Source organism: Eucyclogobius newberryi, unplaced genomic scaffold (genome assembly GCF_026437365.1).
Source record: "Eucyclogobius newberryi isolate DKJ021-1_F unplaced genomic scaffold, fEucNew1.0.hap1 SCAF_11, whole genome shotgun sequence".
NCBI classification, from domain to species: Eukaryota; Metazoa; Chordata; class Actinopteri; order Gobiiformes; family Gobiidae; genus Eucyclogobius; species Eucyclogobius newberryi.
In genome coordinates, this window is record NW_027315735.1 from 24091615 (window position 1) to 24114571 (window position 22957).

General features: G+C 38.4%; 2 protein-coding genes across 2 annotated transcripts in view; both read right to left on the reverse strand.

Moving 5' to 3' along the window:
* Positions 1 to 1964: 1964 nt before the first annotated feature.
* Positions 1965 to 14145, reverse strand: LOC140354467 (macrophage colony-stimulating factor 1 receptor 1-like). Its single transcript, XM_072439518.1, has 22 exons — positions 14014 to 14145; positions 13765 to 13873; positions 11852 to 12139; positions 10518 to 10805; positions 9258 to 9394; positions 9022 to 9187; positions 8744 to 8945; positions 8317 to 8432; positions 8117 to 8228; positions 7197 to 7396; positions 6420 to 6511; positions 6220 to 6346; positions 5986 to 6090; positions 5763 to 5873; positions 5513 to 5669; positions 5354 to 5436; positions 5180 to 5277; positions 4790 to 4912; positions 4492 to 4603; positions 4324 to 4423; positions 2880 to 3003; positions 1965 to 2173 (listed from the first exon to the last, which is right to left on the reverse strand). The coding sequence occupies exons 2-22, from the start codon at positions 13814 to 13816 to the stop codon at positions 1994 to 1996; spliced, it is 2973 nt and encodes a 990-aa protein (XP_072295619.1). The 5' UTR covers positions 13817 to 13873; positions 14014 to 14145; the 3' UTR covers positions 1965 to 1993.
* A 529-nt stretch (positions 14146 to 14674) lies between these two features.
* The window catches only part of pdgfrb (platelet-derived growth factor receptor, beta polypeptide), a 31533-nt gene continuing 23250 nt past the window's right edge, over positions 14675 to 22957 (reverse strand). The window contains exons 17-23 of the mRNA XM_072439530.1: positions 21931 to 22043; positions 21701 to 21823; positions 21453 to 21564; positions 20555 to 20654; positions 19663 to 19768; positions 16672 to 16964; positions 14675 to 16093 (exon numbers count right to left, since the gene is read on the reverse strand). Of these exons, the coding sequence (XP_072295631.1) occupies positions 15949 to 16093; positions 16672 to 16964; positions 19663 to 19768; positions 20555 to 20654; positions 21453 to 21564; positions 21701 to 21823; positions 21931 to 22043 (992 nt within the window). The 3' untranslated portion in view covers positions 14675 to 15948. The remainder of the gene's footprint in view (positions 16094 to 16671; positions 16965 to 19662; positions 19769 to 20554; positions 20655 to 21452; positions 21565 to 21700; positions 21824 to 21930; positions 22044 to 22957) is intronic.

The following is a 22957-nucleotide window of genomic DNA, read 5'->3' on the forward strand; positions in this document are numbered from 1 at the left end:
ATAAAGCTACAAATACAATGTTCTCTTACCGTTTCCCAAAGTAAGGCCGACTCATTTAGAACCGTTTAACTTTGCCTTTTTGTCTTGACTTGATTAAATTGCAAGGTTTTAACTGTAGGGTCTTGACTTTTATTTTTTTATTTGCCAAATACTGGACTGTATCTCAATGCAAAAAATTTAGGATTTCCGTTTTTGCCATGTTCAAAACAAATTAACGTCTTTATTTGCCAATAGAGGCTATATTTCTGTCCTTGTTAGTTACTAAAAACAAGCACCTAAATAGCCTGGAGAAATGTCCTTGTTATTTATTTTATCACAAATGAAACCAATTTATTTCCTGCTGAAACAAACCACAGGACGGAAATTATGTGGCTGTCAATGTTTTACACAATCAGCTGAATTATTAGGATAAAAAGTGATGCACTGAGATTATCCCCTTAGGTTGAACAATGACTGATTCTTCACACATCTGAACTTAACATCTTAAAGAGTCCCACAACCTATTTTAAGTTTTTAAATTGTGCAACAGTGATGCACGCTGGGAAAATGACTGAGGAAGTAAATGCTGACAAATTGAAACTTCAATGATACACACTGAAGTACATTGTACACGGTGTATATTTAATTTTCTTTGTTGAAAAATGTATCTTCCCTTCTGAGGTCACAATAAAGACTGAGCACCCATTTTTTTTTTATTGAAACATTATTGAATTCATACCAAAAAGATCAACTACTAAACTGATGTATCGTTTATATTTATGGATAAATTGTAGTATCAAAAACATCCATCCATCCATCCATCTTCTGCCGCTTTATCCGGGGCCGGGTCGCGGGGGCAGCAGTCTGAGCAGGGACTCCCATACTTCCTTCTCCCCAAAACATCATTTTAAGTTTTATGTCTTTATTAACTTTATTAACACTTGTTTTTAATATATTTGCGATGATTGTCTCATTGCATAAACACATGTTGTATTATTATGTCCTCAAGAACATTTTAGAGAAAATAAAGATTGTTCTGAATTTACATCTTAAGACATTATATACATTATCATGTTATCAGATGCAAGCACATTCACTGAAATGCCTGAAATCATATTACAAGTCTTTGGTCTATAGTTTGTAATATAGCTTATTAGTTACACCAAAAACGTCCTGCTGGCAGTGTGAGCTGACCTACATTTGTGCATCATTATCAACATTCATTGGCAGTGTATTAGAAACTTCACATTGTCAAACATAAAAAATGTCTTCTGCATCTTACTGCCTTCAAAAACACACACACTGAACACACTTTGTTAATTAATCCCATAAATTGAAGTGGAACAATCACATGTTGCCGCCGACTGACAGTTACTCTTAGTGTGTCAGAGCAGCACAGCGCAGGGAAACAACATGGCCATTCTTCCCACTCTCCACACTTGATTTAGCACGTTAAACTCAGAGAAAAACACTTGCACTGTTTCGGACATTCAATTTAGGTGATCTGAGATGATAGCAGCGCACAGGAGTATGAATCAGTTGCATAGACGGTTTTAGGGCTTGTTTCCTCTGAAAAAATAACATTAAAGTCTAATGAAACGGACGTGAACCAGCTGACACAACCACAACTCCATGATGAGGAGAAGTCACACAGAACAAGGTAAAACAACACTGACAAAACTGAAATACTTGAGTCTGTTTTTGGAGACGGCTTCAGTTACTTTGCATTGTAGACATGATTATTTCCTTCCATGTCATAAGTCTATGCAAAGCTTGTGTATTTCCAGTCACGGTCTCCAAAAGAAGCAGATCACATGCTTTCTCGCAGCTGCTAGTCTATCTGGCAAAGAGGCATGACCAGCAGAAATGATCTCCCAACAGTGTGTGCGGTGAAGCGAACGTCAGCCTTCCCCGCTCTAGTTAAACAGTTTGACTTAGACGTGGCATTTGGGCGTGAGTTTCTTTTTGTGTTTCTTTTTTCTGTCTGTCTTTTTTTTCTTTTTTTTCTGACTGTTCAACAAAACTGGTAATTGTTGGTGTTCATCAGAGGCTGCTCCTCTTCCTCGCGGTCACAAGACTGGTCACAGGGGCCATGGCAGCAGCATTTGGGCCGGTCACACTCCTCGCCCTCCCTGTCCTGCCCCGCCGGCTGCTGCGGCTGCTGCGGCTGCTGCTGCACATTTTGGTAGATTAGCTGTAAAGAGGCAGAGGTCATCAACACGAGGTCCTTGTGTGACTTTAGACGGACGTAAAATGGAAGTTAATGCTGTGTTTATGAGTCAATGTGCAAGTGTGTAAAACATGAAGAATTAGCTTGTATAGTGTAACACAAACCTTTTTACTTTATTAGTCAAGTTTATTTCAGTGGAGAGAATTTGTGCTTGAGACTGAAATAAACTAAATCAAAACTCTACCTACAATAGTTAAAGTTATAAGCCATTTTAAGTCTGAAACAATATCCTAATGTACACCCAAATGCTTATGACTTGGACTTATGAATGGAGGCACTATTTTTGACCAATGAAATGTCTGTCTGCCTTGACTCATTTAAACTAAACAGCAACAAAAGAGATGCACTGAACATTTTGCAAGTAATGCAAAGTCCAGGCTGTGCCCGCCTCAGGCCCCAAGTCACAGGCACAGGCGCCTATAATGTGTGCCTTAATTGTACTCAGATGCTATTGGCCAAAAAGAGATTTCAGAGCTATTCTCCGCACATCATCTTCCCATAATTTGATATGCAAGGACAATTATGTCTAAAAATAAGAACCTGATTCCTTTCATTTCTTCAACAGTGAAACCATGGAAAGTTGTAGGTTGTGCAGGACAAACTCTGGTATCCTGAGGACAGTGTTGACCCGATAACCTGAAGTTGTTTTGTTCTGGTGCATTAAACTGACCTGCTCCTGCTCGTGGCTCTGTCCCGTCGCGCCGGACAATAATATCTCTATCATCGAGCTGATCTTTGCGAAAGTGGGACGATCTGTAGGCTCCAGATTCCAGCACATCTTCATGATCATGTACCTGGAAGATGCACAGTTATAGCCAGGCGTTTTGTAACATTTGTATGAACCCATTTGGACAGATGAGACTCTTGTTGAGGCCTTTGACGCAGTTTGGACAAGAGAGACCTGTTCGGAGACACAGAAGTCCCCTCCAGTTGCATTTTGACCGCGTGAAATAGCAGTTACACGGCCCCCTAGCTCCGACATCATGTGGCTAACAGGCAGAACTGAGGCCTGACTCAAAGCAGAACAACAAAATGATGATTAGGCCCTGACTAAGACCAGGCCTGGGTTTCCACGGCACAATTTATTCCGGGTGGGGTTACAGCCGTCATCACATGCACACTCATCCATTGTCACATTGTGTTCAGATAGGAGTGAGGGGTTACATCAGGTAAAGACATAAATAGGGAATAGAAAAAAGTTATTGTACTAATAAAGTTTTTCCGGTGTGACATAGGGCAGAAAATAGTAGATCTGCTGTTCAGTAGCAATGAAAGAGAGTTAGAGAAACGTATCTTTGTTCATTTAGGACCAGTCTAAATCTACCAAAATATATTTACCAGTAGTTAGTTATACAGTTAGATAACCACTCATTCACTTCAGTCACTTTATGATTTTAACGGAAAAATTGCATTAGTTGGTCTTTGTGTAGCCAAAATGTTTGAATTGCTCCACTGTGGGTTCAATAAAGTTCTACTGTATCTTATTTTATATTATTACCAGGGGCAGCCTCATGATTTTTGCCTCTTTATCATGCGACATCCAATATAACCTGAAATGTTCAAAATTAGGCTAAAAAATAAAACTAGGATTTCCACATATTATTCCTTATTCGTATAACGAATAAGGAAATCAACAAACAATGACGCCTTCCTTTTTTGGGATGATTTCATAGAGACTGATTCTAACGTTAACCATAATTACTACTTTAATCACCTAAACTCTAACATTTAACCTTAATGAACCCATAGTTTAACTTGAAATCAGGTTGTTGAGCTAATATTAAAGGCTTTACGTCTGGGAACACAAATCCAGAGTACTAGAGGGAAACGCTTTATATGTCATTATATGCATTCAAATGACCATCAGGCGACAGAATAGGAAGTGGATGGTATTATGCTTATTTAATTAGTTAAATAGTTCTATTAAGAGTTCTTTTAAGAGTGTGTTTTTGAAACTTCCTATAATCTGTCTTTCCTCCTGTTCTACTGCGTTGTAACAACAAAATTTCCCCTTGCGTGGATATTAAAGGTTTATCTTATCTTATCTTATCTTTTATCTTATCTAATTATTGACCATAAATGTAATTGTGTTGAGAATGGTTATAATGACTTACATCTCAGGTGGAGCAAAGTCTGGCTGGGCCATCTGGTATCCTCGCTTCACCATTTTATAAAACCTGGAGTCCACTGCAACACTGGGATATGGGCTCTTACCTGATAAAACATGTTCTGTTAGTCATTTATGAACCCATCAGTGATAATGTAACTGTTATGTGCCAAACCTAGAGAGAAGATCTCCCATAACAGGATGCCATAGGACCAGACGTCACTCTGGACAGTGTAAACACATTCAAAAATGCTCTCTGGAGCCATCCACTTTACAGGTAAACGTGCCTAAAAAGATACAATACAACTTTATTGAACTCAAGAAATGTACCGTACATGTTAAAGCAGCTCTTAAATACACAATAAAGGTCCACATTTCACATGAAGGGTTTTTTATATATTCTATTATATATGTTTATAATTCTACCATGTATTCTGACTTGTTCCACTCCTTTAACCTTAAAGTGAACTTACGTTTCCTTTTACTACGTAGTTGGAGTCATTCATGATGTCACGTGCCAGGCCAAAATCACAGATCTTGGCCTCTCCGCGGTCCGTTAGGAGAACATTCCTGGCTGCCACGTCTCGGTGAATACACTGCAAACAGTGTCACATCCCAAATTTAAAAATAAATAAATTTAAGCCTAAAATACACTCAAAAATAACTATGAAACCCAATAAAACATAAGGGATCAATGGGGAATACCCCATGCGGCCCCTGTTTACAAATTATCCATCCCTCATTACATTTCCATAAAGCCTTCTTTCATCCAAAAAAAGCTAGATATATTTTCAACTAAATGCTGGCCTAATTTTAGCACTCACTATCTTCGAAAAAAGGAGGCACAACAATTGCACACTTACATTTTTACTCGCGAGAAACTCCAAACCCTGAGCCACCTGAAGGGAAAACTGGAGCAAGTCGTCTATGTCAAACGACCAATCGACATTTGATTCACTCACTGTATCAACAAACAACAATTACAAAGAGTCAATAGAATAAAAACAAAAGAAACGTCTTTCATTATTTCATTTTACCTTGTGATAAGTCGAGGTTTGGCGGCTGGACAGGTCTCATTTCTAAATAACTGTCTGAAGATGTGCTGGAGATCCCACTGTCACTGTTGGACACGATGAACCGCTTAGACCATCACGTTTTTTACTGTACATCTGTTGTGTATTGAAAAGGCCCTGTACCTCCGGATGAAATGTTTCTGATTGCAGATGTTCTTGTAGTCGTTCTCCGCCATCCCGGGCATGTTCAGCACAAAGTTCATGAAAGTCTCCGCCTTGTGCCGCAGAAAGTTCAGGAGATCACCCAGACTGCAGTACTCTGTTATCACCAGAACTGGGCCTGAGCGGGGGAAAGAAGAGCACATCATGCCGCGGGTTCATCAAAAAAAGCACATTAAAATACAGTGCACAACGTTTGTATCGTCAGTCCGACCTCCGTATGTGCAGGCGCCGAGCAGGTTGACGATGTTCTTGTGGTGTCCCAAATGGCTAAGTATCTTCAGTTCAGACATCAGAGCTTCCCTTTCGTCCGAATGAGCACTGGCTGAAAATAAGAAATCCACACACACATGAGTCCTCCTTTATATATATAATATATATATATATATATGTATATTATATTTATAACTAGACCATGAAATGTACTTGAACGTCACCTTTTAACATTTTTACCGCCACACGTGTCACATTTTCCTCGTTTCCCAGACCGTACGCTGTGGCCTCAACAACTTTTCCAAAAGCCCCAGCACCAAGAATCTTTCCTGCTCACAAAACAACAAAAGAAGGAAATATTTGTCTTCCTTTTGAGACAGAGAGATTTGGATACAGAAATGAAGAAAAGTTTCTCCTGAGTCGTTCTGATTTCTGAGATAATGACTTAACTGTCTTACCGAGCTTGAGCTTATCTCGTGGAAACTCCCACTTCTCGTTGTACGGTAGCTGAGTTGGGTCAATAAAGGTGTAGTTGTTGCCGTCACACGCCTCGATGATCTTCCAGCGAATTTCATAGCGAGGTTTCTGACAAAATAAAGGAAAAGCTCCTGAAAACGCTCACAAAGTTGAGCGTTCAAAGGCTCGGATGAACTCGTACCTGTTTGTATTTGTAAAGGAGGAACACCAAAAGCAGAAGCAGCACAGTCAGAACTCCTCCAGCTCCGAACAGAGTGGACGTGAAGAGCTTATCTGCAAAAATAAAAAAACACAAAGGTTGACTTTATGCTCAAAATGAATTAAAATTATTTTCTAACGGCAAATTAAAATCCATGGAACAGCGCCATAATACATCAGCTTTTTTTAAGTGAAAAGAACTAATCATCAAATCATGTTTGTACAGCCCAAAATCACAAGCAATTGCCTTGGTCAGCTTTCCAAAAACAAATGTTGATTTTAGGAACAGGGGGATAGAAAATCAATGAAACAGTAAACATGGGCAAAACACAGTATAATGAATACAATTAAAAAGTAGTTTATTAACAAAGCTTCTGGTTTAGTAACTAAATACATACATCATAGTTTCGGCCCGGGTGCGACTTATACCTATATTTATACTTATATACTTATACTCCGGATCGACTTTTATGTGATATTATTTGTTATTTTCACACTTGCAACCGCATTTCATACTCCAGTGCGACTTATATATGTTTTTTTCTTTTCTATTATGCATTTTTTGGCTGGTGCGACTTATACTCCGGAAAATACGGTACTTAATTAATACCCAAACCCCGAACTCTAACCCCTTAATGATGTAGTTCCCAAGCCTGAATCATTCTGACTAAACTGTCCATTATGAGTTCTTGTTCATGCTTTATTTAGATGGTCATATGCTGTAACAATGAAGAGGGTAAAATCATGATTTCTAACTAACCAGACACCTCCATGGCAAACGTGTCGCTGCCCACGCCTACGACGTTGAAGGCCACGCACTCCACGGTCATCCTGCGACTGGACGGCCCCACAGTGAGCACGCTCTCCACCTCCACCGCCCCGTACTCCTCCCTCTGCACCTCCACTGTGGGCGCCTGCAGCGGGATGGGCATCTGAGTCCCCGAGTTATTCTCCTTACACCTGTTTGGAAAGAGCTTTAATCAGATACTGAGATCACGTGAGGGCATTTGGTGTGGGTTTAATGCAGTATGACGAGCTGCGCAATAGCATTTTTACTCTTTCTTCAGCGCTTCTTCTGGCTCTCACGGACATTTTGAAGTAACTTATTACAATACAAAGAAAAACATTGTAAATAACACAACTGATTATGTACACCACTCAATAATATGAGCCAAGACATCCTTTTGTAACCATCAAATTAGTGGTTTGACCATCATAACAAGTACTAACAGTGGTGAGATGGCACAGCCTTGATGGATGCCTTTTTCGATATGATCACACAGCTGCCTGATACAGCCAATAAAACTTTTAGACTTCTCTATAATTCCAAAATTATGAGGCGTTATGGAATACGGTGGAGTGAAAAATTATTGTAATAATGAAAGTCATTTTCATCCGTCAAATGAATATAATGTGGTGTAATGTAAGGTCCAAAACATATCCAAATTTGTGTCTAAATCTGAGACTCTGTTTAAGTTTGCCCACTAAAGAAGTTATACACACTACAAAAAATATATATAATTATAAACATAAGCCAAAGACCAGTTGTGGCTGTGGACAAAATAAACCAAATCAAGGGAGAATGAAGATAAAAAAGAAGCACTCATGAGTCCATAAAGATCATTTAAACGTCTTAAGGTGGAGATTAGGAGATAAACTATGTGTAAAGGTGTTACTCACGAGGGCCGGATCCCAAAACACTGGTACCAAATGATTCTCGGGGCGGGGTACCCAAGAGAGGTGCAAGTGAGTGTGGTGACATTTTCCCATCGGACGACTGCAATGGGCCTCTCTGTGCGACGGGACAAATTCATATAAAGATCTTATAGGCATCGCATTCATGTTTTCTTGTGTCGTTCATTATAACGGATTTCACTTACGATACATTTGGACTTGAAATGTGATCGACGCGTTGGTCAAGTTGTTCTCAGCATAGAAAGTGTACTGGCCCTGTTCATGAGCATTCATTCGTTTGAGCTGCAGACTCGCGTGGTATCTAATAAATGACCAAAAAAGAAAAAAAATAAGGATTTAAGAACAATAAATCATCCCAAAACACATTTCTGTTCACAGCCCCAGTGCGTCATCACAACAGCAAATACAAAAAAAGGAGAAAGTGTTTATTGTTTTGTTTTTTTACACAGGAAAACAGCATGATTTATACTCAAGGTCCAGCTAACGTTTAATTTGAATCAAAAACCAGACTTTCAGTTAAGTTCTACTTCTACAATGCATCTAATGGCAAAAATATTGACCGTGGAAACTAACCAAAACCTTGCAGCACTTGTCGAATAGAGAAATCTGTACCTGTTGTTGTATTGTATGAACTTGTGCTCCTGTGTTGAAGTCTTGGGGGTGGTTGGGGTGAGCCACTTGTGCTCTATAATATGAGGATACGCTTCCACAACAACACTGAGCTCCAGGTCCTCTCCTTCATTCACCTCCACAGACAAACCTCGATGGGCCAGTTTGGGGGAGAGCTGGGGTTGTAACCGGATGTAGGGCTTATCTGAAGAAAATAATATGAATTTAACATGATTGACCATATACTTGATCCCTTTTTATTGACACGAGAGAGTGCCGACCTACTACAAGCAGGTATGTTGTTGTACTGTTCACTCCGGCTTCATTGGTGCCGATACAGGAAATATTCCCGGTGTCTGCGAGGTCCACAGATGAAATGGTCAATACGCTTTGGATGTCGAGTCTGTTCTCCCCATTCGATTTAGCCTCCTCCTCAATTATCGGCTTCTGAAGGCAAGGACAGAAAATCAGTATAGGGAATGTGATTTTTGAAATGTATAAATTGTGTTGTACTGACAGATTTAGTGGTGTATTTCCAGGTGACATTGTAGTTGAAGTTGGGATTATGTGTGGTGCAGCGAATCTTTAGTTCCTCCCCAACAATGCGGATGTATTCGTCGGTATCCAGGAAGACGTACGGAGGAAACCGCAGCTCTAGAGGAACAGAAGTCACATTGTACAAAAACAAACACACAGATATTCCTAAAATATTGTCTGTTTGCCAGTTGTCTAGACCAGTGTTTCCTCACCAGGGAGACAGATACAGGAGCACTTACGAGACTGTGCTGGAAATGGGTTACTTTAAGAAGAAACTACAAAAGAATAGCATTTGATTAAATAAATTGAAATGTTTTTGTACTACATTTTACATCCTTATGAATGTTTTGGGAAATTTTGGACATCATCAATATCATTAAAACAAGAAAGCATAACAGAAATAATACCACAGTAGTAAACAGATATATTTTTCTGGTGAGTTAGGAGGAACTCAAGACGAAAAAGGTTGAGAACCTCTGGCCTAGACTGTGATGATATGTCATTCTCAAGTTTTTTTTTTTACTATTGCAGTCAAAAGAAAAAAACACAGATGTTGCAACAGATCTTTTATATTGTAAGATTGATTATCCCAAAAACAGCTATTTTTGCCTGTCAATTATTGAGAGGTTTCCGCTTCCTGTATAGGCGACATTTTGAGGGGTTTTACGTATAACGTTTATCCTACTTCAGGATTATGAAACATCATTGAGAAAAGAACCTTTCATTTGATGGAAATAGCTTTTAAACAGACTGGATGACTCACTAAAAGCACAACAATAAAGGGAAGTTTGTGTATCAGTGCATATGCAGTCTGTCTGTTACATTATCAAAAATAGTGTTCTTGACATAAAATACGTTTTTTACAGACTATGTTTTAAGCCACCCAGAGTAGCATTGTTGACTTGTTGATACATTTTATACTTATCAACCATTTAAATCATATTTTAACGACCAGACTTTTCTGTAGTTTGTGCATCTGAACCAGAAGTGTGATAACAATATAAGTGCGGGTCAGTAGCAGTGAAATAAAAGGGGGCAGGGCAAAATAAGGCAACGTTTTGAGGAGTTTTGAAGGATTTTGTTCCTTTGAAACTCATGGTCAACACCATTTTGTTATATTTGTACAATGACAATAAAAAATAATTTATATTAATACATTCTTTAGATACATTTGAATATTTTTTTTTTCCTTTTGAGAATTTCGTCTGAAAAGTTATGACCTCTGATGACCAAGTCTTACTTTGGATAACATTGATGGAAAAAGCCTTGGAAGTTTTCTCCACTCCGTTGACTTTGGCCGTGCACACATAGTCGGCGTTGAAGCTTGGGTGGAGGTCGTGAATGAGAATGCCGCGGTGCTTGTACACTGTGTAGTTCATTCCGGACGGAACAGTGGTGCCGTTGTCCATGCGGAGGCCTATGTCTGTGGCCGAGGGGTCGGTCAGGAGACAGGGCAGCATGAAGTCCTCTCCCTCCTTCTTGACAACGCGAAGAAAGTTGCTGCTTGCCCAGAAAAGCCGGTTAGGATCTGCAAAGACACCGTGAAGTGACAAGGAATGTAAAGTAGTGTTGTAGAAAATAAGTGTAGTCTTGTTTTAATCTCCTGCAATGTTTTAATATTTTAGTGCTAAATGTGTAATGTTTTTATGATGCAGTCCACTTTGGCCAGGTCAACCTTGAAAAGGGTATTTCAATGTGTTTTCTTACCTGGTTAAATAAAGGGAATAAATAGACAAAATTAAGTAGTAATGTTTGTGAAAGAGACACACAAATACAAATACAGAGTCCAAAGAGGCCAAAGATGGATGTTGGTAAATGTAGTGAGTACATACAGTATATTTAGATTTTTTGAAGCTTTGTGTACTTTTTCTGGTGCAATGGGTTCTAGTTTTGGTTAATTCAAATACATTTAATTAACTTTTTGTGTTTTTCCTCATTAGGTAAGATTAGATCTATTTCATTTGTTTTGGCCGGGACAGTGCATGTTCCTGAACATACATGACCTACATGCTGTAAACACGCCGGATCGTAGCCATGGACTAATTTCCATTTGTAGACTCACTCTCACACACTCTTATTCAAACACCAGCAGACTATTGTACATGTTTTTGGTGGTAGAGGATACTGGAACACCCGGAGGAAACCTACCTGGTTTAGACATGGTAAGTTTTTAGTTTTTTTGGTAAATGAGTACATTTTGCATTTTCTCTCAAAGAGTCTATTGTAAAAGCAGCACTTTGTGACAAAATAAGACCACTGTGCGCTTTCTGCACATAATGAAAAATATTTTATGCCTCATCTACCCTGAAGTAAGCGCTGAAAGCAGCGCTCGGATTGGCTATGCCTGGGTTGTCCACCCAGTTTCACTTTGCCATCTGTAAAAAGCTGTTTTTAAACTGTGCACGTGCCTAAAAATGTATGTTTGTGAATGCGAAGGACGAGTTACACTGACTTAAAAACCTACTTTTTGTTTTGCGTTGTGAAAATGAACCCCAGCTTTAAACCCTGTGTAGAACTGCTGCTACTCAGAAAAAACACACTTGTCCTAGATGTCTCCCTCCTCTTTGTTCTCACCTCTGATATAAACATGCACGGAGGTGGTGAGCTCGCGTTGCTGTGGCCCGCTGGTATAGTAACACACGTATGTCCCGGTGAACTCTGCAGAGGGCCGCTCCACACGCAGCGTCTGGACATTTCCCCTCAGTTTGGAGATGTAGCGTCTGTGTTTGGGCAGCCGTGGCCTCCAGTTCACCGGCCCATCGCCCTCACACCTCAGGTCCAGGGGAGTGCCCATCCTCACCACCACCTCGGGACGCATCAGCATTTTGGAGTTGAACCTAATGACAGGACGCCTCAACTCCACTGAAACGCACAAGGACCATGACATTTACATTCATCTAGAGGTGGAAAGAAACAAAAGTAATGCACTTTGGACCATTTAGGTCTTTTCACTCTTACTTTTCTCACTACATTTGAGTATTTTTTGGGGGTCAGAATCTTTATGATGATTTCTGTCACTTTTCCTCTTGTATCTGGGCTTAAGTAGCTGTACCTAAGTAATGCAAGATTGAGTGGTTCTTTCAGCACTAATTTGGTGTCAGTCCAGTCCTTGACCTCAGTTCAGTTTTTGTTTTAGTGTTGCTCTATTCTTTTATAATATTGTACCACTTCCTTGTGTAGCTCTATGTTTTAGACCTGATTCAAATCTGGTTTAGACTCACTAAGCCAAAATAGTAATTTTCCATGGTAGCTTTGAGAATCAGTGCTTTGATCCTTGACTCAATACTCTTTTTGTCTGTCCTCGATTGGAGGTAAAAAAAAACAAAAAAACGGCCCAAATTTATAACATTAATGCATACTATATATATATATATATATATATATATATATATATATATATATATATATATATATATATATATATATATATATATATATGCACACAATATTCTACAAAACAAATGCAGCATTTTAGGAACAAATCTATAAAATCTATATTTGACAGTGAGGCTGCATGCCCCTGAAGGCACAAAGATGCTAGTTTTTTTTTTTTTTTTAGATAAAGATGTTTTGGAAAACACATGGTCTGAAGCTCAAATGAATCAATGCACGTGTTGCGCCATCAGTGTTTTGATGTTGGTTTTGTATAACAGGTAGCTTCATTTTAAATATTTGCTCTAAAAGAGAACTGAGATCAACCATTTAGCATTTTGTATGCAGTCATAACAGGTGAAATAATGACATTGACAAAACACTCACCATAATGCACTGAAATTATGTTAAGAATTGTTCCTCTTCTCAAATCAGCAGTTCACACAGCCCCAACATGACCCCAATTACACTTTGTTCCTCTCGGGGCAAAGCAAACTGAGGCTTAGTAACCAAGTGCTTTAATTAGTTATGCCCGACAAAAAAGTATATTGAGTCTAAGCAGTAGCAGATTGTGAATGTGGGAAAATGGTAATAAACATACAATAGAATGAATCACAAGAACCAGCTGAAACGTCATGGTGTTTGCTTCACATTAGAGACAATGGGACGTCAAAGGGCTGCCACAGGGCATTATTAATACAATAATATTACTCTACTTATTGTTTTACTCCACTACAGTGTTGTATCTTAACTCTATTCGATGTATAGTAATACTGGTATAATAGATTATTGTTAGAGTTAAGTTTTTTAGACTTTTTATCTTTATTTTTGATTGCATAGTATTTAGTCTCTTGCTGTTCTTGTACTCTGCTTTGCAACAATGGAATTCCCCCCACAGTGGGACAAATAAATGTTTTCTCATCTTATTAAAAGTCAATATATCTTTCTTTCTCTTTAAAAAAAAAAGAGAACAATATAAAGCATTACTATTCCTCCAAAATAACATCATGTCTCTTGGAGAGAATCCCAGGTTACACTTTCCCTTCAGGCATTTCTACTTAAAAACAAGTGTAGTGAATTGTTATGTGTTTAAATGAGGCTTGGTTTTGTCTTACCTGAGGCAGAGGCTGTTAGTCCCAGCAGCAGAGTGAGAAGAACCAGCATCATGGATCAGCTCAGAGCCCTGTGTGTGCAAGGACACACTTCTCTGTCCTCCCACTTCTTCTTCAGGAGCAAATACAGGAGGAATCACACAGTCACACTTTCTTTATCAGACAAGACTCGTGACAGACAGTTTAGTTTTAGTTTAATGTTGTTGTTGTTGTTGTTGTTGTTGTTGTTGTTGTTGTTGTTGTTGCGCTCACCTGCTATCAGATGGGAAGCTCTCAATGTTTCAATAAAAGTAGCATCCAAATTTTGTCCCCAAGTATCCTCTTCTGCCTGCTCGGGCCCCTCTTGTTTTCTCCCTTCTTGTTGTTTACTTTCCCGGATACAAAGTCACACTGCAAACATGAAATCTAGCAACAAGCTGCAAGTGGAGGGTGGAGTGTGAGGAGGCGGATCGTCACATCATGCTCAAGAAATTAATGAGCTGGTGCCAATTTGTCACAGAGGAGCGCGACTCCCCCCGGGACCAATCACCTCAGGCCCTGCTGGACCGAGTCTGTCAGGGTTTATAGCGAACACACAAGTTTTAGCATTGTCAGAAAGGATTAGACCATACTTTGCTTTTGATATATAGTCACATTTTATGACAGATATTTGTGTTGGTGTGAAGGATCACAAGTATCCAAAGTTGAACTATCCCAACCACAAGTGGACAGTAACAAATTAATTACCATGCATTCAATGCATTGTTGGGGAAATTCACATATACTGTAAATGAATACAAAATATTCAGGGAACACATTTATCCCTGAATGAGATGAGATGAGATTTCTGGTTGAAGTTTCAAAATTGGAATACCTTTTTTTTGCATGATTCCTGAAAAAAATTATCAAAAAAGTGAATCAAGTCCAGCATAAATGATGACAATACTGTAACTTTATTGTCACGGTTAAACAGACATATAAAAATACAATTGTAAACATTAGGAAGAGCTTTGGTACAAGAGCGTGTTTTACAGTGGTTGTGCATTTTTAGAACGTATTACAACAAGTATAAATGAGAGATAAAATTCAAATGGAAGCATATATGTACAAACACAGAAGAAGAAACATGTGAACAATAGCCCTTTGTGTTAGCATTAGGGTTTCTATTCAGTTTAGACAAAAGCATACGGCAGTGATATGCTGTTCACCTGAGACACCCACCATCACAGACAACAGGTGTTCATTCTTTAAAATAATAATTTCTCAATTCTTGGAAATTCATAAGTTGTGTAGAAATATCTATATGTTTCTATATATTTCATAATAAAGTGCAACATATGTATAAGGTCTATCCTACTTCAGGATTATGAAACATCATTGAGAAAAGAACCTTTTAATTTGATGGAAATAGCTTTAAAACAGACTGGATGACTCACTAAAAGCACAACAATAAAGGCAAGTTTGAGTTTGTGTATCAGTGCATGTGCAGTCTGTCTGTTACATTATCAAAAATAGTGTACAAAAATTGCTATAATACAAATGCTACATCTCCAATGGTCATGAGCGCAGATGACCCCTTATATCCACCTTATTCTGGAAGTTGCTACAAATGCCGCCATTAATTGTAGCCCCTTTTCCGGTGGTATGATTTTGCATATTGCTGCTGTTCTAAACAGAATATGTTTCATACAGACTTTGTTTCAAGCCACCCAGAGGAGCAGTGTTGACTTGTTGGTACATTTTATATTTTTATAATCAACCATTTATATAATATTTTAGCGGCCAGACTTTTTCTGTCGTTCTCCATTGAAATAAATGGACGTCTTAATCAGAAATGTGATAACAATTTAAGTGCGGGTAAGTAGCAGTGAAATGAAAGGGGGCAGGGCAAAAATAAGGTGGATACAAACATTTATGCTGTTTTTAATGGGTATGTTTCAATATAACAGACTGATGAAAGAGAGTTTCATAAATCCATGACCGAAACAATAATAGATTTTATCTTCTAGAACAGTACCAAGTGTAATTTTCATGGACAATGGATCATAAATGTGAAATTGACAATGGAAAGGGTCAACAGAGTGCTCCCTGGAAATACAAAAATTCATTTCTCAGCAGCTACATTCTACTTTAGTCACGTTTCAAAGCATTGTTATATTCGATCTGTAGAAAAAGGCTCAATTTGGCGGGATGTCCCACACAGCGAGGCTAGAGGAAGCTGTCTTCTACCTCAGGCGTCTCGGCGCGGCCCAGTAAGGCGTCGCGCTCGCTGTTCCCCTCCAGCCTGTCCTCTTCGGGGAGTGTGTCCGCCGTGTCCATCGAGTCAGTCTCTACCTCCTCCAGAGCCAAGGAGCTACAGGCAGGAAAAATAAAAGCCTACTTTAAAACTCTGTCTCGTATGAGTCACACTAAAAACAGAACAGTTATTTATAAATGTACCAGACTGCAGGAGACGACCCGCCATCTTCCCCTTTTCTATTCCAAAACCCCCTCATAACACGAACCCAAATTAAAACACCTAACCCTGTCGTCTGGTTGAAGTGTTATTTGTCCTGCCATATAAAAGAGGCAGAACTTCTCACAAGCACAAATGATACACAACTAATGAGGATCAAAGCAAAACATTTTTTTTCATTTCAGATGTAACTAATTAATTTCATTAAAATCTTGAGCATTTCCTGCCTTTGTGATCTTTACAGGGAGGAATAAATTTGGTCTGTCAAATTTGACATAACATAATATACAAATAAATAACTTCAAAAGCATTGCAAAAAACAAGACATCTGGTAAATCTGCTACCAATAATAATTTCTTTGTATGAGTCAGACATGTGCACAAGTGGGCGGGTGGTCATTAACTTAAGAAAACAAACTGCTATCTGTTGTACAAAGCGCAGCATTCAGCTCTGTCTGGTTTTAGGAGACGACGTACCTTCCAGGGCTCTCTGACGTGGCATCCGTGAAGACTTCATCCGGTCTGGGGTCCGGGATGGGGATGATATAGTCATTGTAAGAGGGCAGGGCGTCCTGTGTGTCCGGCTGCTGGCGCCTGAAGGTTCTGGGGACTTGGCTATGGTTGTGGCTCAGAGGAGAGGAACTGTTCAGAGGCGATGGCGACCCAAACGTCGGGCTGGAGATGGGGAACGGGGAGGACAGTCTCGGTTTGGCCCGGATCACAGCGGGGTGCTCGCTCTTCATGAAGTTATCGTTCACCTGCGTGTATTTCTGTTTACAGAGAAGCAGGTTCATTTGTTAGTGGAATTATGTACTAGGCCTATATACACAACTCAATCTATATAAAGATCTAATCTAATATATATAAAGATGAGATTTAAGTACTAATTATGTGACTTGTGAAGCCAATAATCAATCAAATATCAACAGCCTATAAACTATGTATGATAAATTAAATAACATTAAAATAACAAATTAGATAAATAAAAACATTGGTTGAGTTTCCATTCTAAAATTCAATCTAATAATGATGAATGATTTAAAATGTACAAATGTTATTGCTTGTGCTGTTTTAAAACCTGTCAAAACAAAAGACAACAAAAGCATGCAACACATTAAAAAAAAAGGAACACAGGATAAGTAGAGAATAAAGTTTGGAAATAAGTTCAATTTGAAAATTGATCAATTCAATATTTTATTTTGGACATAGTACCGGTATGGATGCCATCTTCTTATTTTGGAATGAATTACTTCTATTGGTGGGACAAGACTCTGAACGAGACAAGATGGATTTTGATCTTGCAACTTTCCATTTATTTCTATTTGATGTTTTTGCTGTCATTGTAACACTATTTTCTTCAAATTATAACTTCTCAAAGAGACATAACTCACCAGTGCTAAACTTCTTTTTTCCATGCTAAAAATGTAACACATTGATAAATGTCACATGGTGGTTCTCCACGTACGTTTATAATATCATGGCAAGTTCATCTCGCAAGATCTTATGGCATGAGAGCTTTGAACTTTGTACTAGTTTTGTTTCATGTGGTTGGACTGAGTAATTACAGAGATGTTAACCATAAATCATACAGCATTTTTACTTTAGGCCCTTTAAAGTATTATAACAACACTTGAACATAAACTTTATATGAATATTGTTCTTTTTCAAGGATTCTGTGTCAACAAAAGTCATTTGACTGTTTTTTCCTCCAGGGAATCAGTGCCTAATTTGGCCGATTAGTGACACCTTGTTTATGGTCGACATCTTTGTGTGTTCAAGTTAGCTATAGGGGCTGTTTAATTATGTAAGGACAATGTTGGAAAGGCTTTTGGTGCTTTGGGGTGTTGCTTCACACTAAACATAAAAAATATCTGGGTCAGAAAACAATATTTGACATTAAACCAGTAATAAAACAGAACTAAACCAAGAGGATGTTCATACTCATTATTTGGCCATAAATCAAGCCAATTTTCGCCCTGATGTGGACTTAGTTTGGTCCAGTTCTAGTCCTTGTTCAGTCCTGAACTAGTTGATTTGGGTTTAGTTCTGGTTTAGTCCCAATTTTGATGTGATGAATGTACAAATGTGAACGCACTAAACACATTTGGACTCAAATTGGCCTGAAACTAAGACCAAAAAAGGACCCTAAGTCTACAACAAAACAAAACCAGGATGGATCAAACCAGGACCAACATAAGATTTGATTTCCCGGGATGATGCAGGACTAGACGCCAGGACTTAAAGGTTATTGCTCTGGGTAGAAGAACAACTATCTCTGTTTCACCCACAAAACCTCTCTCTGCAAATGTTGTTCTAAAAATCTCAATTTCTACTGCTGATCAGGTGTATACAGACATCCAGACAGTTATATTTTCCCCCCACATTTTGTTATGTTACAGCTGTATTCCAAAATGTATTAAAATCATTATTTTCCTAAAAATTCTACCAACAATACCCCATAATGACAACTTGAAAGAAGTTTAGAATTCTTTCCAAATTAGTGACTTTACCAGAGCCTGGACTTGAGCCCAATTAAACATCTTTAGAGAGATCTGAAAATGGCTGTGAACCGACGCTCACCATCCAACCTGATGGAGCTTGAGAGGTTCTCCAACGAAGATGGGAAAACCGGCCCAAAAATTGATGTGCCAAGCTGTGATAAAATGTCAATATATGAGTATATTTCTGTGATGTATTTTATCTGCATAATAGTGATATTTTATCTGCATCATTAGTCTAAAAGAAGAACGGGTGTGTGACAAACTGCAGTGAAGGGGTCGTAAAGATGGACCAAAGGACGTTTACCCGGGGGGGTGACAGCCCAGAGGAGTTTGGGTAATGTTTACCCAAGGCTTGATCACTAGGAAAAATACCAAGTGCCTTGATGTGAGGCTGACCAATGAGAAATGTGACCCGCCTATTCCAGAATATCTAATAAAACCAACCAGCATGGGAAAAAACGGGGTGAGACGCAGGAGGATGACGCAGGCTGCTTACAACAGCTTGTGTGATCAGTCCCGGCGTTTTCTCCCAAGCTTGCCATACAAATGTCTGATATTTCTGTGTCGTTTCATATTCTAAGTTGAATTGTGTTCTCGATGTGTTACGGAATAGCATCGGTGTATTGTCTGATTCCATGACACAAGCTTGTAGCGTTATACTCAAAAAGACTTGAGGCCATACACAATGCCAAAGGTGCTTCAACAAAGTATTGAGTAAAGGCTGTGAATACTTGTTCATGTATGTTTATTTAATGATTCAAACAACCCTCTGATGTTGGCGCATTGTTTGTAGAATTGTAAGGCAAATAATTGATCTGCAACTGAATCATTTTCTAATACTTAATTGATTATGCTCCCATCCACATTACTGCAGACTTGGAGAAAAAGTGAAAAAACACACTTTGGAGGTTCAATACCAGCCTAGTAAAGAGGTCTCATCTGGTCTCGTCAGGGTTTATAAATGTACCTTTTTGTAGCTGTCACTGAGCATGTTCCCGACACTGTGGACCAGACTGGAGAACTCGGGCCTCTTCTCATACTTCTCATCCCAGCACTTCTTCATTATCTCGTATCTACCGCACAACAGAGACGGATTCATTAATGTGTGAAATGTTAATTATCTTTCAGGATACATCCTTTAGGCATTATAACGTTTGAAATGTCTTGTGTTACCAAATGCATCTTTCTACTAGAGAGCAACGTTTTCTTTACAACTTTCAACTTGGAGAAGATATTAAGACAGATGTTTATTTTCAGTCTAATAGTCCAGGTATCTTTATTATTATGCTTAATTTAAATATCAATAGGTTGTGTTCATGAGACATCACACCAGTCTACAATCTCTATAGTTTAAAACTGATTTGGACACAGGTCAGAATGGTGTTATTTGCTGTTTAACTGTCATATTGCAAATTTGTTGACCTGGTTTACGGTTAATATCTCTGTAATAACTTGGCCGATAAACATGAAATGAAATCTGTCCTCATAAATTAACAAAAGTGAAATTGCTGTAGAAATTAAAACCCAAAGAGATGTTTGTGGTCCGTTCAAAGGACTTAAAGCCATAAAATAAATATGGCAGGTTAGTGGAGACAATCAAACAAATAATAATGATAAGATTCAATATTGGAATAAGGACTTTCTGTTGGATTATTTCATACAAAAATAGTAAATGTAGATTTACTATTTTTTTATGCCCTCAAACTGAAATGATACCATATATTTAGAACGTGAACGACAGTTATCCATGGGTTCAGAGTGACAACAATTCACAGGACATTTTCATCTTTTGAATGGTGGAAAGTCCTCAAAATGTCGCAGAGGAAGACAGAGAGCTGAAACCCATGAACAGCACTTACACTTCATCTGACGCATGTGTCGGCTTGTTCATCCTATAGCCCCTCTTTAGAGCATTGTAGAACAGTTCATTCATGGGCAAGTCTGGGTATGGTGTTCCTCCTGTAAAAAAATACACGGATTTATTAGCACAGGAAAACAGATCTTATTTGTCCCAGGCCCTGCAATGAAACCATTTATTCTGACCCAAATAGAGGAGAGAAATTATCTAAAAGTCCAGTGACTTTCAAGTCCAACCCAAGCAGCACAGAAGAGCTTTGGTAGTGGTGCACAGAGGGAGGATTGTAAGTGTCTTTTTGGGTGTTCAGGGGATACTGCAAATGCTTTGTTTTATGGTAGTTTGACAAAATCATGGGAAGAAGGTTTAAAAAACACACACAGACGCACACACAGAGAGAGAAGGCTCACAATACCCTCAGCAAGGAAATGCTGATTTAAAAGCTTGACTGTGCCTAACCAGATTGAGTCCTCATGAGTTTTCAAACGCCTAGGTTCTTGTTATGTACTGTCTATACTTCAACATTTTGCTTAACATACCTGGAAAAATAAAGTAAAAATGACCGTAATCTGATTTTGACTTTCTACAGTTTTTAAATTGTGTGGTTGTGGAAGTTAATTATTACTTTTGGGCAAAATTGTATTATTTTGCAATATTTCAATGCATGTGAACATATTTTCCTGAGTACGAAACACATTATTCTGGATTGGTCCCACACTACTAATAAATGAGATTAATGAAGCTCAAAACCAGAACTATCATCATATTTAGCCCCTAACTATAGTCATAAATGATCCCGCTTGCTGAGGTTGTGGTCGGTAAACCATGTCAGACCAATAGGTTTGAGGGCATGACACTTACGAATGTATATTAAAGCAATATGCAATGAGAGTGTGACTAACCTAGGGTGAAAATCTCCCATAGAAGGATCCCATATGACCACACGTCGCTTAAGGTGGTGTACAAATTATGGAAAATGCTCTCTGGTGCCATCCATTTCAGGGGCAGAAAGGTCTGAAAAGAGACAAAACACAAGTGCACAATTCATATAAGATGAACTATTTACTTCAAGCCAAATTTAAGCATCAAGCAGAATATTTATTGATGAGTTCTCCAGTATTTTAGTACAGTAAACAGCAGCACCACTTACACTGCCTTTGGAGATGTAGTTGGAGTCATGCATAATGTCCCTGGCGAGACCAAAGTCACAAATCTTCACGAGCTTGCCTTCGCAGATTAATACGTTTCTGGCAGCAAGATCACGATGGACACACTGCAGTGGCATAAACAGAAAATCAAAACATCTATTAAATACACTCTATTCATTCAAACTAAGAACTTGGTTATGATTGGAAACAGTGAGGCTGAGGATTTCTGTACATTTTTGGATGCGAGGAACTCCATGCCCTTCGCCACTTGAAAGCTGAATCCAAGTAGGTCGTTGTAGGTGAGAGCAGGAGAGTCACTGATGACCAAGTCCAAACGGCCGCCGCCTGAAAACGATCATGAGACGGAGGAAGGTGAGAATATTTGTGTGTGAATGAGGTAATTGTGTGCTGCTGGGAAAAGAACTGTCTGTGCTGTGACTGTGCTAAAATATTATCCATGTATGCAGTTCCATTAATGTGTACATCCTCTTATGCCTTTGATCAAACAGAAAACTGTGCACTTATAAATAGATACTAGTGCGTAGATCAAATAAATACAAACAATTCTTTGAAAATTTCCCAGCATTCTTTGGTAGAGACCATATGTCCGGTGGATGGATGGCTGGGACTTTACTTTTTATTACTTCCCCATCCCATTACCACACTTTGAAAGACACTTAACTGAATATATGATAAACAATTGAGCTCTTTAATGAGAGCTATAAGTCAAACTCTTTCCATATGGTCACTTTCCTTGTGATCATTTTGTCGATTGTCATGTTTATCTTGTGTTTTGTGAGCAGTGTTTTTAGCATATGAATATTGATCCATTTTGACTACACGTCATTTTTCTATATTTATTTCTAAAGTCTTTATTTATATGGTTTGGACTGATTGCTTTATGCTTGTACGATACGATACAATAATTATCTTGTTGACTTATCGTTCAATAAAACATAGAGTATATTTTGGGGCTTTTTATTTATCACACGCATATGCATACTCATTACAGTGTTTCATTCTACAATTGCTTTAAAGTTTCAATAGTATTGTTTTTCACGATATTGTCTGTAGCAATATATTAAAATTGTGTCATTAATCATTAAACCTGCTAATAGGACTAGGGATGAAAATGATAATGCATAGGTTTACGCAGTGTTTCCTCTAATATATTCAGGACTATTTTTATTATTTATAATGGTTTAGTTGCAAAAGAATATATATTTTTCCCCCCCAAAAGATTTTTTTTGTTTTGTTTA